The sequence below is a fragment of the Hylaeus volcanicus genome, chromosome 1 (genome assembly GCF_026283585.1).
Source record: "Hylaeus volcanicus isolate JK05 chromosome 1, UHH_iyHylVolc1.0_haploid, whole genome shotgun sequence".
NCBI classification, from domain to species: domain Eukaryota; kingdom Metazoa; phylum Arthropoda; class Insecta; order Hymenoptera; family Colletidae; genus Hylaeus; species Hylaeus volcanicus.
Genome location: NC_071976.1, coordinates 22177375 through 22193243, shown reverse-complemented (window position 1 = coordinate 22193243; position 15869 = coordinate 22177375). Strand labels below are relative to the sequence as shown.

The 15869-nt window shown below is 37.9% G+C and overlaps 1 protein-coding gene across 5 annotated transcripts in view; it reads left to right on the top strand.

Annotated features, from left to right (window-relative positions):
• The window catches only part of LOC128881777 (nucleolysin TIAR), a 504665-nt gene that overhangs the window by 283139 nt on the left and 205657 nt on the right, over window positions 1-15869 (top strand). Inside the window, exon 1 of one of the 5 annotated variants that reach the window (XM_054133129.1) lies at window positions 10444-11832. The exons of the other annotated variants lie outside the window; for them this stretch is intronic. Coding sequence (XP_053989104.1) covers window positions 11676-11832 — 157 coding nt within the window. The 5' untranslated portion in view covers window positions 10444-11675. Of the gene's footprint in view, window positions 1-10443; window positions 11833-15869 lie in introns of those variants that run through there. 5 annotated transcript variants of the gene reach the window in all.

Below are 15869 nucleotides of genomic sequence, written 5' to 3'. Positions count from 1 at the left end.
CTTATATTTTCGTTAAATTTTTATTGTGAAATAAGTATATTATTATTAAAATAGAATAAAACATAACATTTTTCAGGAACCTTTTATTAAAATATATAATACCCGTTACTCGCATTTATAATTTCGTATGTCACGTAAAAACTTACTTTTGCATTAAATTCGCATAAACGTGAAAATAAAGAAACATATATTACTGGTTTACGCAAACAGTTGTTAATTAGTTTGAATTCAATTTGCTTTTCAGGCTCTGTCGCGCACAGCAACAAAGAATACACGCTAAACTTTTTCCCGTTAGAACATAAAATGCGAAAATAAATTCGTGTACTCTCTGTACTTGCCACTCCTAGAAACCGCGGAAATTGGACTTCGTTGCTCGAAAAATGGTTCGGAAATAAAGGTACAATTTTTTTGAATCACATTCACTTCACGTTCTTTCCGATTCGCGAATTTACAAATTCCTGATGCGTAAAGCGATTGGACAATTGTTTACCTGGTTCAACGATTCGGCGCGACTCAGAATTGCTATGATGAACGATAGCAAAACGCAGAATGACGCAAAAATCAAATACATAGGAAGCACATCCATCTAATCGACACGTCTCACAGTGCATCGAACAATGGACAAAAGTACAAAAAAAAGTTTTCGAAAATTTTTGTTTAGCTACTGGGATTAGTAAGTACACTTGTATTTCGCGACTTTTCCTGGAGATCACAGTTGTAGTACCTCTCACTCTCCATAGTGGCGCCACTGAGTTTAAAGCTTACGAAAAATTCTCCAACCGAAAACATTTATTCAGCTTTCCGTATTATTTTTTATCGTATTCAAAACGAGTCTCACGATGTGTGGTAAATAATTTTGAACTATTTTGAACACTTTTCCATTTTTTTAATTTCAAATTTGTCACTATCTCCTTTTCTTCTGAACAAGAGTTTGAAATTGATTTTTCTCAAAAAAGGTAAAACCGTCTCTAGAATTTTTAGCTTAGACTCTTTATTGGATTGCCTAGTAAAAGATTATGAAAGAAAATTCTGCCCCAATTCGCCCCTCTAATTCTAATAAAATTTTGTTTATAGAAAACACGCTATTAACGAACAACGATATTTTCATTAAGTGGCGTTCCACTCCGAGAAATGCTAGGAATTTGGAAAGTTTTAAATTCACTTCGAATTATTTCAAGTTAAGTGATAGTTCGGAAAAAGTTCAATCTGAAGTTTTTAAGTTTTTTTTTTTTTTAATTTTATTTCAAACTTGTCAATTGATTCGGATACTGATGACTCTGAATAATTTGTAATTGTTAGAAAAACACTTTTAATAAGTTTATTATATGTAATTTAACAAAATAGAAAATTAAAAACATTATCTAGCTACTCATTTGATTTTTGTCCATATCTTCCATATGTTCAGTGCACTGTGCGTCTGTATAAAAAATAAACAAAGATAGTATATTGCATTGGCAAATAATACAAGTATCCACGACTGTGGCTATAATAATAATACAAAATCGGCGAGTAATACAAGAATAAGGAATAAAGGGAAGTGACAAATATTATTAAATAGAATAAGATACAATACTATAAATAAAGACAAAAGTATTGGATGATATGGAAGATTGAATTTCAACGTCAAGGTCGTTAATTGGAACTGTAATGGTACAAAATCAGCGAATAATACAAGAAATTTAAGGAAGAACGGAAATTTTTCGCTAAGGATTATTTTTAATCGACATCGCAGATAGCGAAACCTAATCGAAAGGAGGAGCAGATCGTTTCCCTTGTTTAGGTGAAAAAGGTAGTTCAATGAGCGGTTACAAATTTTGATATGCGTCCTCGCATCGTGTATATTCGCATGGACAACCTATCCCGTTCGTCTTGTTCTCGACGCACGTGTATGTAGAGTAGAGGCATGAACTTCCTATACCTAGTACAAAGTGGGTTGCAGCCGATGTCCCTATCAGCTCGACGGAGGAGTCATCGATCAAACCTAAGCGAGCGTGGTAACGACGGTGAAACTCGGGAGACAATATCCTGGTTCGAGGTGGATAACTCGTTAAAGGAGCATGCTAATGTACAGAGCATCTGGCTACTATATAATTGGCCGAAGATTCACTGCCTGAGTCCATTCGCCAATATAGGTATAGACGTTGCGATTTGATGGATATAAACGAGATAACGCTATGCGGTTTCATTGATGCACTAAATACCAGTGAAATAGGAACTTTAACTAAAAAGATATACCAGTAAATATGTATTAATATTTGGCTGCATGTATGTTACCATTTCATAATGTTCCTTCGAACAAAAGTTAAAAAGTAAACGTCAGCTGTCAAACGTCATGGTTCAAATAATAAACATATCGACATTTTGTTTTTGAATTTAATTTGGAAAATCAGGCTTCTAAGGATTAACAGCGGTTCACATTCCTTTCTACATTCTTCTTAAAAGTTCATTTCAATAATTGCTTCTTTACATACTTTCATTGCTACTACAACTTTGAGTTTACCGCACCGCACTCGAGCGTTGGCATGAATACGTCAAGAAGACCATCAAGCACGTCGATGCACCGGAAAACAATACAGCTGAACGTAAAAAGAGAAAAGAAATGTTTACGGCTGCCTACAAACTGCCCGAACTGCTGGTGCCGCCGTCGCGCCAAGCTGTTTGACGTAGCTTCTTAGATGGTCGAAGACAAGGAAAGGATATCTCGAAGGAAAGGACGTAGTGGATGGATGTTACATCCTACCCTCCGGAGAAAACGTGGAACGAGTCTTGCAGTGCACAAGACAGCGAGAAGAGGCGTGCGAGGGAGAAAGATTGAAAGAGGAAGGGAGACACAGAGAGTTCTTAATTAGCTTCAATTACTGCAACATAGCAATGTCGGGTGAATCGCCCGAGGCTCATCTTCCGTTCTTCCATCTACTTCCATCTGTGTACCGTACCACCTTCCTCTTTCTCTTCTCCGTCGTCGCGCGGAACCTCACGACTCTGTTCCAGCCGGTGCCCCCTTTTGGAGCCCCATCTCCGGGCTATTTCCCGTAAAAGAGCCAATTTACGAAGGAATTTAAACTAATATGCGGAGAATAAAAATCGCCCAAGCCACGGTCGCTTTCTTTCGCTCTCGAGACTCGCAATCAACCAGCGACCGCGCGTCGTGGATTCTCTCCTATTCGGGAATGAAAAGATGAATACGATGCGAAACTGATCACAGAATACCCAGGGAAAGGCGTGTGGGGTTTTGGTCGCTGTCGCTAACACAACCTCATTGTCGTGTTCGATGTTCTTTTTTTTCGGTATTTTAGTTGGATAATGAGAAATCTTTTCTGGTATAATGGTGTATCCTGCTGTATCGGCATCCTTCTGAGGAAACTTTTGTTGCTCGGTTTGCATCGGGCCAACTCTTCTTAGCTCGGTTACTCGTCCGCCCCATTTTTCTCCCCTTGATAGAAAGTAAGTAGGTATATTGCCCTCGTTATTTTCATGTTTCGTGTGTAGCTTCCGGCTATGAACGTATAATTCAATTAGACGCAACGGAACCACCGCTATGGAAATATTTCTTTGCGACGCGGCATCGAATATGGTAATGTTGATTCCGTTTCTGTTTCGACACGCCGCGGACGAATTGGAAATTAATTATGATAGCACGTTAATCTGTCCACTCCGATATGCGAGTTCATGTCAAAAATTTATACAACCGCGAGATGCCATTTAATATTTATGCTTTTTGGGTACGAAACAGATGTTTGCGCATTCATATATCATCCTATCGCATCAGTTTGATTCCTGTATAAAATTATTTATCGACGTCTGGATCGATAATCCTCTGAAACTTTTACTTCGAACAGCGTTACCAATGAAATGGCGGTAGCCATTCGAATCGTATCGTTTGTTTTCTTGAGAGATATCTGCAGTGCATTTGTTTAAAGAATGCTTGAACAAGGGATGATGGAAAATAAAAATATAGCGTTCGCAAGCGTCAGCAAATAAATACTCGATAAGTGAATAACTTTTTAAAAAACGAACTTATTATCGAGTTGTTATCGTAGGCATACTTTGCTTAATATATCGTTTCTTATTCCCAAATAATAACAAAATAGTTTAAGTATTTTCTGATAGTAAATACCTGTACAATATACATCACTGTCACTCAAAATTCCTGTATAGGAGAAAACGTTTCCAGACTGCATCGATCTCAAAAAAATCTTATCTCAATCTTACTCTAATCACGAGTTGCGATAATTTAGCGAGATTTATAGGTTGCTGACCTTTACGGAAGAGACCGCGATAAAAAGCGGAATAAAAAGTGTTTCAAGACGAACGTGAAGAGTAGTAGATTGTATTTTGGCAGGTTGATACCAATAGCTCATAGATTCTATAGCAGTCGTGTACGCGTCACCACGTATACCTTTCGCATCTCGGTTTGTCTCCTCCTTCCATCGACTCGACAACTGCTACGCCCACGATCACAAACGGAATTATTTATGAGTTTGAACATGAGCCAGAGCTCTTCCGCAAGCCACTAAGACGCTTCTCAACGTTAGTCGCATTCTCTGAATATCGGGATAAGACGCGAGACCGAGGTGATCTTACCACATTCTGGAATTTCATCATGATTCCAGTTAGATTAAAGATGCATAACGATGCACAGCTCGCATAACAAGTGCATTTGCGTAAACATTTCTGCAATAGCTCTTGTTCAATGCCTGTCTCAGATGCATTTATCTATGCTCAAAGAGTTATATTTTTAGCTAGCTGGTGATAAAGACAATTCGGTAATAGAAATATTAATTGGGCATAAATATGTGCTCGAAATTAAACGGGAGGTAGGAAAGTGTCCAGATTTCAGGTGTCACGAATATAACTGGACTGCAGATGTACTTAAAACATGTCGAATTATACGAGTAACATTTGTGAAATATAAAAATACCATCATAGGAATATATGCGAAAATATAACATCATATTCAAAAAATTATGTGAAGTATGTAATGAACACATTCAAAATAAACAATGATAATAGAATCTTTATTGTTTACTTGTTACAATTGTAATGTATAAGTGATCATATAAATTAGTTTACCAGTTGTATTAGTTTAATTAAATAAACAGTTTTTGTTCGTGATCAAGAGCCTTTGCAAGCCTGTGTTTCGTACTTCGCTTGTAACAATTGACTCTCTTTGATATTTAAATTATCGGCTGGCAAATATTTACCTTCCATTTAATCGTACAATTACATGGTCCGAGTTTCCATTTGATTGCTTATTACAAAATTACAAGTAAAGATTCATGAATTTAATATATATTGGTTCTAGGGCTAAAATTGATAATGTCCGCATTGAAATTGGATTAAACATAAAATTAAAACTAATTGGAAAATTAAACCAATCATTGGAGTAAATATTATTATTATTATTATAAAATTCACTGACCCAATATTTTGTTCAAAGTATTAGTATTCCACAGAATCAGGAATACCATTTATCTTCAGAAACGATAACCTACGAACTAGAAAACATTCTCGAATATTTTGTCCGGAACATAGAATACATCCACTGAACGCAGAATTTCAACCAGAACGTAAAACTGTCTACTTTCTCTAAGTCATAATAATCCTTTCCAGTTACGAGACGTATGTATTCGGCGTAGTAAAACGTCCATCGATAACAGTCTTTTCGTCGAAAGCCACTTCTATTTTGAAAACTTGACGTGAATTGTGTGGACCCGAACCTCTGAAGCTTGTAATCTATTTTTCAAACAAGTCGTACGTTCACGGGTTCGTTGCTACTCATTCTACTTTACGTCTCCTAGATTCGTGCAAGTACTTCTGTAAATTAAGCTGAGTAATGACAGTTAGAAATATTTGTACACCCAAGTGCCGTGTTACATCGCGACTTTTTTTTTTGTTTTGTTTAGAAACGTTGTTCACTAAACGGATTTCGCTTGGCAAGATACACATGAGGCGCGCAGCAAATTTTAGATGATTAATCATACGTAAATTCATTGCGGTAGGTCTGAAAATAAATTCTCGCGTTATAGAACACTACTCTGTACCACGCATAGTGTTTCAGTTAACTCGGTAGAATTTGGAGTAAATGTAGGCGAACCTAAGCTACAAGTACCGTTGAATTCGAAAGATGCATAAGTTGGTATTATCAAGTATCTACTCTTTGACTTATTGACGTTAAATTTTCATTGTAAATCGAATGAGGCTCAGAACTTTTTTTTTAACAATTTACTTCGAATGCAGTTGAGGAGATAGAGTAAAGAAATCTCTGTGTACAATGAAAATAATTAAACACGAATTATACATAAATCTGGAAGTAATCTTTCCCAAGAATTTAATTTTGACGTTTCACGAAACACATTTTCAAAATTTATTTGTTTGCACTATTTAGCTTATGTTAACATTCACTTCACTGAAGCATTTATTGCAATGTCGTTCTCTACAATTTATTTTTTTCGTTATATTTACCTCATACAATGTAATTTGAACGTTAAAAAGCAGCGAAGAATATAATTACAATATTCAGAGGCACGTGTGGCTGAAATATCGCATCAGAACTGCGAAATTGCAACATCATTCGGTAGCTTCTCTTCTTGCCTTGCATCAATGTTACCGAAAACAAGGGTGAAATCCTTTCTGTATCCGAAGTGAGAGTAGCATTGCAATCACCCTAGTTCGATCGGCCACCAGTAAGCGGCGCCACTTAATGGATAAGTAGATATAGCCAGTAACGGGTCAGACGGCGCGCTCTAGGCGACTAAACCGTTCGTACACTTTACTTACTCTTTTGGTACTTATAACAAAAGTATTAAAAATACTCCATGTGTTGACCACGCTATGTCATAATCATAATGTCACTTTCTCTTCTAGTACCATGAAATCATTAGTGCTATAAGACCAGCAAGGCAATCACTGAGAAAATTGAAATCAAATTTCAATATAGTTTATTAAATTTCAATAACGTCTATTAAACTTCACTGAACCATATCAAATTTTCCAAATGTTCATTGAACTTCATTGCAGTTTATTAAATTTCAGCGATATTTACGCACTAACTGCACGTTATTATTATAGTGTGCTTTCCTCTATAATAGTGAATTTTTAAATATTCTAAGAATATCAACATCACATTCACATTGATAAATAATGATGATGCAACTGGTTCAATGTGATTTCTTTTTAATATAAACTCGTGAAACTTTTTGATCAATGAAATATTTAATGGATGAATATGGGTACACGATAATGTTTTTACTCGATGTTAAGAGCGAAATGTTTTATTTTTTCATAAAACGTCTGTTACATATGGTTAATGGAAGGCCATGTCAAAACTCTGTAATAAACACAATCCTTCTCAGCTAAATTTTAAATACAAAGAAATATGAATTCAAATAAGTGAGCATATGGTCAATAAATTAGCAAAAATTTTATAAAATCTCCATTAAATAAACAGTAACAAAAACATAATCAAAGAAATACGTAAGCTGTAACACATAATTCTGATAAATATAAAAGAATATTTTATGAAATAGTTTGTAGCTCCTTGCGATACAATTGCAAGTAAAAACATTTACTTCGAAAGTACTAGATTCCCTTTGAAGGTAAATTTATTCGAGTAGGAATTCCTTCAGTCGAAAGTTCTTGATGAATATTGAAGATTCAAAGATAAGATTCCTTCTTTGCCGGGGCATACCCGCTATAGACACTGTAAAAGAGTATATTCCATGTCCTTGAGGATAGGTTGTCTTAGGATCCGGTAGGAGATTTTACTACACTTCACTAAAGCTCAACACATCTTTCAGTGGCCGCATTCCTTACGTGACAAATTAAACTCTTATGACTGGTAATTGTTTCAATCAATGTATTTGGAAAATGTTCAATCATATTGTATGAGTTTATAATTCATTATTTTTGTCCATCATGCTTAAGAACAGTGTATGTTTCACTAGACATTTCGATGTGTCATCGACGAGCAAACAAATTGACAGTAACGTGGTACTATTATGTCGTGACACGTTTGTAACCACTCTGAAGCAGTAGTCGATAAGCATCAACAGCCATGGAAATATCGCTGCCAATCGCCGAAAGTTCAAATATCTGTAGAGTATTCCGAGTGATGTGAATATTTCCATGACATCATGCGAAGCGTTTGCACCGCAGATAGTAGTAAGCGAGTACGGGCTCTTAAAAGTAAAAACATGCTTCGTAGGCTGAAAGTCTTCTGTAGAAACGTATCGATCATTTTGGGAACGTCGCGCATTTTACTTATGGTCATTAACTATCGATTCTTTTACACTTTATTATATGTATATAAATTAAAATGAATAATAGTAAGATGAGAAATCAAATTAAAAGTATAATATTCAGCGCTCGTTTCCAAATTGTATCTCGCGTGAAACAATGATGGGAACCAGGCGTCTACTTTCATTATTATACCTTACAATAATATATTTCATGAATTTTACAAACTTTAGAATTTTGATATTTCAATTACCCTAAATTTGAAATGTTTTCTATATGGTTTGGTTATATGTACATTATCGTGAATTCCAAATAAGCGATAAGCTCCGAACAAGCATATTGCGAAGTAAAGTTCGTCGTTTTCATTTTCATTCAAATGCCAGGAGCCTGCGACAACCAGCTATAGATTTTTGTAGTTCGCAAGAGACTCCCAGTTTTAGGTCGCGCGCTAGAATCGCTCGCTGCAAAGTGTTAACAAATTAAGCTTATAAAAAGTTACGAAGTATCGATAATATAATCTAGATAATATTATTTCCTGAATAACTATTTTATGTTTTCATAAAATTTATATTCCTTTTAGTTTTTTTACTGTACTTATGAAGCGTAGAAAATATTTTATAAATATGAATTCCTGATATTTTTGATTTTGTGAAATCACTGTCAAATAAATTGCTTAAATTGCAATTTTAACTCTCTTCTAGTGAATTTAATTGTAAATTTTATATGTAAAAGATTCTATCTTCATTTTGTCTTTCCTGAAATGTTCATTAATTATTTACTTCCTTAGATTCATTATTTGTAATGAAGAATGAATTTAAATAAAAACACATATTCCTTAGGATACCATAACTTTTACTTTGAATGTTTCAAACATTGATCGCGTGTTTTCATACTAATCAATTGTTTTGATATATGTAGTAAGGAACTTTCGTTTACACTTGACGTGTATCCAACTTTCGACTTCTATATCATTCCTACAATTATTATTCCCTTTGTTATTTACTTCCAAAAAGAATTATAATAAATACTAATAAATAATTATTTTTCTGTTCCTGCCTTATCTTAGTTCAATTTTATTAATTTTGTTTAGTATGACATTCTGTAGTTGTGAATTTAGTCTCTACAACCGTATTAGTTTCGGATCTCATAGATTGGGTCTCCTTCAAAGTGTACCTAGAATTGTTTTTAAAGAGTTAATAAATTAAAAATATTTATATCGATAGAAAAACGAGTATACATTTATTTTTAATGTATACTGACTCCAACCAATTGCAATTAAAGTATTGGCTATTCTTGGCTATTATTATAATATAATAGTATCAAAGTAACCAAACTCACGTAGTTAAAACTTCCGTTGCTGCGTTAAATATTTTAACCCTCCAAATCTATGCCATTCTTCTTACCTTTCGTACGTCAATCATATATCGCAGAAATGATTGCTTCTTTATCGTTTGTTTAAAAAATATCCATTCCTTCATAAACTAAAAATACGAATACATGTTAACATAATAACACAATTTCTAGATATTTTAATTTTACTATTTTACTAGAATTGTAATTAGCGTAAACAGCACGTGGCTACGTGGCCTATAATAACCAGTTCTGCCAATATAGTTTTCGTAACTATTACAAGCCAGTATACATCAACAATATATAACCATGCCATTCCCTTAATATTTTATTAACAGTTGGTAAACAATTTTATACGTATTCCGAAGATACAACCGATACATTACAAAAGGTTTGCAGAGACGAAGCACTGGAAACAATATTTCCAAATTAATAAACATGACAACACAACTTCGATATTTAAATACGTAAATTTTGTTAACGTTCATAGATCGATGTCGCGCGTTATACAAGAATATATCGACGATAACCCGAACGCGAGGTTACTGAAAACTAAATTTTACTTTCGACGAATTATGTATTCCTTTAAAAACGAAAAGGATGAATAAATAAATGTAATAAGGGTTCGTAAATATTACGACAATACGTGCGCACTGGTGCATAGGCCGCCGCATCGAACAACCCTTTCGGCTTGGCGGCGAGCGAGCGACTACTGGCTCGCGTCTTAACTCGTGCGATTTCGCGGACGCTCGGGAACGCCGGCGCCTCTGGGCGTCGCGACGGCGGGCGTCCAGGGCTGGCAGGCTGGCAGGCAGGCAAAGGCAGGCGTCCCTTCGCGCTCTCCCCGCCAGACGAGTTCCGACTCTACGCTCGGCCGGACGTGACGTAACGCGCGCAGCGTGGAGAGCGTAGAGAACGTCGTCGCCGTCGTTCTATTCGTCGTCAACGTTCCCGTCGTCGTTGCCGTTCCTGTCAACTTTCTCCCTCCCCCCCTCGCAACGCAAACACCTGTGCTTTAGCACGTCGAGATACCGAGCCGTTCTACTCGATGACGTTTTCCTGTCGCAAACCAGTTGAGTGTCAACGATATCAGTCGTCGCGACGCGCGTCGCTGTGTCACTCCGTCTAGACGCGCCGCACGCAGAGCCGCGTGCGTTCGCACACTCTACGTATACGTGTTGACACTTGGAAAACTGACGCAGAGGTAGGGAATATTTTACCGAGGGCCTGGAAAGTGCAAGTGTGAAAAAGGAAAGAGGTTTACGGGAAAGTAAAGCGACAACTTTTGTGAGTGACGGATAGGATCCAGCGAGGGAAGAGTTTCGGTTGGTGGTTTGTTAACGAATTCGAGAGGGGAGCGAGGTCACGTGTAATCGTTTTGGAAACGGTGCGTCGCGCTTCGGTGAATCGAGTTGATCCGTAACCAGGGATCGCGTGAGAGATCACAGGAAATCGTGGCAAGATTTTATATCTTCTTGGGTGAATTCGACGATAATTTTGCGACGTTGGTATTGTCGGAAAGCAGAGGGCGAAACGTTGAAACGTTGCGAGAAAGTTACGCGTGCAAAGCAAACTCGAGGGAAGTGAACGGAAATCCTCGAAAGAAACAAATGTCAAGAGGTATCGGTACGCGTAAGGACGGTCGCGAGACGATGTAAAGTAATGTCGCGAGGAAGAAGAGTTACCGCGATCATTGTGACGTCGCTGGATAGAGAAATCGCAAACGATAATATGCAGTGACTCGCCGATCTCATCGACGTTAGACGACAGGCTGCCAGTTAGTCGAAAGTATTACTGATCCGAGTGATGCCACGCTCACGGGACGTTAACGTCAGCGATTTATCCACGGCAGCTGCGATCGCTGTCATACCATCGATCTAAGCGCGCAACCCCTCGGACGTTTTCAATCACGCGACCACCTCTCGCCTGTCCAGCGCTTTTTTTTTCTACCTCGATTAACCGTGGACAGCCGGCAGTGTAACGTCGTGGAAAATTCTTTCTGTGCCACGGAGGAGTAATCCTTTCCAAGTTACGTGACGTATCGTCGAGGGAAAAGTTCGCCACGGCGACGCAGGAACGCCGAGAAGATGCTGACCATGTCGACCTTGATGATGCCCACAACTATGACTACCATGACGAATCCAGGCCCTATACCGGCGCACAGCGTGCCGCAGAAGATAGAACCGCCTAAGCTGACCGCAGCAGCTACGCTCACCCACACGGCAACTGCCGCCAACAAATCAGGTACCGCTTTACGCTACAGATTTATGGCTTTACACTATCATTCGAGCTCGGCTCTAAGATAAATTTAACCTGTGTATTGTGTTTCCGAGTATGCCCCATTGCTCTCATCGACCGGTCGACGATACATTAATCCTAATCGTTTATCGTTTTATTGGTGTGTCATTTGACCCCTAAAGAAGCTGGTTATAATGTTGGCGAAACAAAGGAGTATCTCACCTATAGGTCACGGCTTACACTCGCAAGCCTCGCTTGGCATCAACCGTGAAGAAACGAGCCGTGTAAGCCTCAAATATCTTATCAATTCTCGGATAAATTGCTACCACCTTAAACCAGCCGCATTTTTTGTTTACTCGACGCGAGCAACCCTTCGCCACGTGCAGTCGAAGGCCGGCAGCCAAATGCAATAAGGGACGCGCGCAGAATCGAATTTCGTACGCTAATGAAAATTTGAATCTTTCAAGTTTTCGTTGTACAATTGTTATCAGTGAACCGTCGTAGATTCCTCGATTAAATTGAGTACGAACACGACTAGGACTGCTTTCGAGTATGAATTACCAATATGTAAGAATAAATTGGACGAAATTTAAAGTTATTGTAACGAGATCAAGTTGGGACTCACGTTTATCGGAGGATCCTCAGGATTCCGTGAGCAATGCTTTAAAGAAGATACGATGAAACGTACGAAATTTTTAATTTCCATTCGTGATTTCATCTCGCTCGCTCTCGTTGTACCTTACTCCATCTCCTGGAGGTTCAGCCTTAGACCGAAATGAGAAGGGTTAATTCCTGGAATAAAAACGTTACCCTCCCCGGTTGAGCGCTCGCGAACGGACCCGATTCGGTAGCTACTTAACCGAGGATTACTGCACACATCGGTGAAGTTACGTACCCAATTAGAACGCGACGCGCTGCCGGTATCCTTGCTCGGTTTACGTTGTTTTAAACCGGTTTATGTCCATCGATCAAATTATTATTTTCGCGGGGAAAGAGCCGCACGTCGAATATCGTTTCGACGCTATTGATCCGACAACGATAGTTGGAAATTCGATTCGTCGGGTTGAACATTGCGTTGGCAGTGGCCAGTCGGTGAAAAAAAATGTTAATGTTTATTTTACATAAAAGTTTACGATAATCCTATCAGGGTGTGCATTTCTGATGTATTTACTCGCCGTACGGCGCGCGCTTCCATCGCGTAAACAGAGTTGTCGAAACAATTTTGCAGTCTGTTTCTACAGACGTCACGTTTGCTATGTCACGAGAGATTCTGTCGACACGATGCCGCGAGGAAGCAACTTACCGAATAAACCCCGCGATCTCTAAACGTATTTATTTATCTTGATACGTTGTCCTTTTCCTCGCCACGGTGAAACGTTGCGCGAAAGCAGCTTCTTCAGCAATTTTTATTCCATTTTATTTCCAACATATCATTCCGATACTGTCGCCGCGAAACTACCGCAATTCGGTATTTCAATTTCAACGTCCATAAAAGAAGTGCTAACTCCTTGTAGAGTGCGAAGGAGGGGGAGCAAGGGTAGCTGATCTGTATGTGACCCGTATCGAAATTGGAATATACGTCCTGGCTCTCGGAGGTGCTTGCCGAAGTAATATCGTTGATCGCCAGGTATTAATTCTTCCCGTTTCCGATGTCAACTTTTCTCGATTAGCGTTTGCGACCGCTCGTTTGGAGCGAATAATTGTCCCGCGGTAATTGTCGGATAATAAATATTTACCGAGAGCTCCGGTGAAACGTTGCAGTCCAATTAAAAATTTATAACCTCGGCCGTGGGGCCTAACAAAGTCATGGAAAAACTTGGCGTGTGTCCAAGACTTTGTAGTCGCCATTCGAACGACGTTCCTGCCAGAATCATTCTTCGTTCGAGCGAAATCTCGTACACCATGTTTCAGACTTGCGTATCGCGTCACAACGGTATCACGTTCTGCCGTATATGTGGCCTCTATCGAGACATGCTAATCCGCCGACCCCATCAACCACGGTGAAACGTTCAATGGCTCATTGTGAAAAAAAATGATTTCGTTGGAACACGTAGTTTTCTGTTCTCAAGAGTACGAAGCATGGAGTGGCTACATCGCGATAAGAAATTGTTAACTGCGCGTACTTAGCACGTACCGACTCTACCTGGATTACATTGAGATCGTTGTTAGGGGCATGCTGTACATGGGGTTGTTCGGTTGAGTGTCTATTCTTATCAAACAGTCAAGAGCATTCAAAAATTCTAGACTACTGTTGGAGAAGGAATTTAGAAAGTATTCGAATATTTCGATTTCTAGTTCTAGCCAAGTGTTGTAGAAAAAAGATAGGACAATCCTGAGTTAATAAGAATGTGGGATAGCAAGTTTCTGTAAAGCATTATTCGCAGTAATTTTTCAATTAAACATTTAAATTGCCTTTCATTTTTTTTACACCTCCATTAATTTAGAGGCAGTAAATTGATATTCCATTCACAATTTAGGTTACTGTTCAATCATTACAAATAAATATCAGCCAATGTAAAAATATTTGTTTAATGTACGTCGATGTTCTATCCGAGTTGTATCAGTAATATTTTCTTCATGAAAATCAGAGTGTTATAGTTGGCCGAGTAGTCGGCCATGCGTGTACTGACCATATCATCTGATCAAAAACGACTATCAGTTCGATTCACGACTGATCTTTGTTTCTCCCTAGAATATATACCGCTAACAGTCACTGCTCCAATTCTGTTGTTATTAGTGTAAGTCGAGGGCGGCAATTTTACTGATACAATTACAAGGGTAGCTCTGATTACAAATTGCACTCCCATTGATTTTGCATCATAACGTTAGCTGATGCTTTTGTTTGTAGCGATACGAACTTTCGTACAAACTCGTCATCAAAGTGGTCCTTTTTCAGCATGTTTTCGATCCTCTACCAATTCGTACGCATACGATGAACCAGGCTGTAGAAATAAAAGTTGAGCATTTCGTTTGAGAAATTGAAAAGGACCTTGACATTTCTGCATGTCTCGACGTCTACGACTAGGAGGACTCACTAATAAATGTATTCATGAATCCAGAATGAACACATTCCGTTTCGTCCATCATTTCAGTCTTCACCCTGCCTTTCTTCAAATATTTTCTCTGTGACTTTTCAAAATTGTTCGTTTTAAGTGACGGAAAATGAACTACAGATTTCATGTAATATTTTTTAAAGTATCAAATAATTCTATAATCTCGATGCAAAGCGAATGGCATGACTTATCAATCGGAGTAGCATCTATGTGAAACGAAAGATAATCACATATAAGTATACAGATCGTTGGGAACATGGTATGAGTGAATCGTTTTGATCAAAATCATACGCTGAAGTGGTAATGACATTTCGCTATCGGTAGAGAAGTGTGAGTTCCATACGAAATCGCTGTAACGAAATCGGAGTCCAACTTTCCAGAATGTATTTCGCAACGTATGCAATTTCAGAAGTTGAATATGCAAAAATAGCTATTGGGCAAGTATGTGTTATTGACTCTTCAATGTTTATATTGACTGCTGTCAATACTGTTTATATTCGCTACTGCTCATACCTTATAGATAATGTACATAACTCCTATGTCCTAATTACATCGAAGGTAATCAAATTCCACCCGTTTACCTTTAAAGTTTCAGAAAGCAGTTACGTATATCGTTTGTTGTCTTTTACCTTTAATGAAGCTGGCTGCGTGATTCAGAATATCACTTACTCGAAATGAATTTGAATTTTGTACTAATTCTACAAATAAGCGGCAAATGGCCTTAATAAGTAAATTGGAAATGTATTATATACCTTTTTGAAAGTACCTCTACATTTTTAAAAAACCTAAATTTTCATTCGAATATCAATATTTTGATCAATTCTATAAAGCTAGGTATTTAAGCACACCTTAGAATTATATCATTTGTCATACGTTATCCATAGTTGAACTTTATACCTTAAAAAGTGAGGTCACTCTGACAGACACATTGGACGTGCATATGTTTCATAGTTAAAGCGAATGTCTTTAAAATGAAGAAACTTAAAGTAT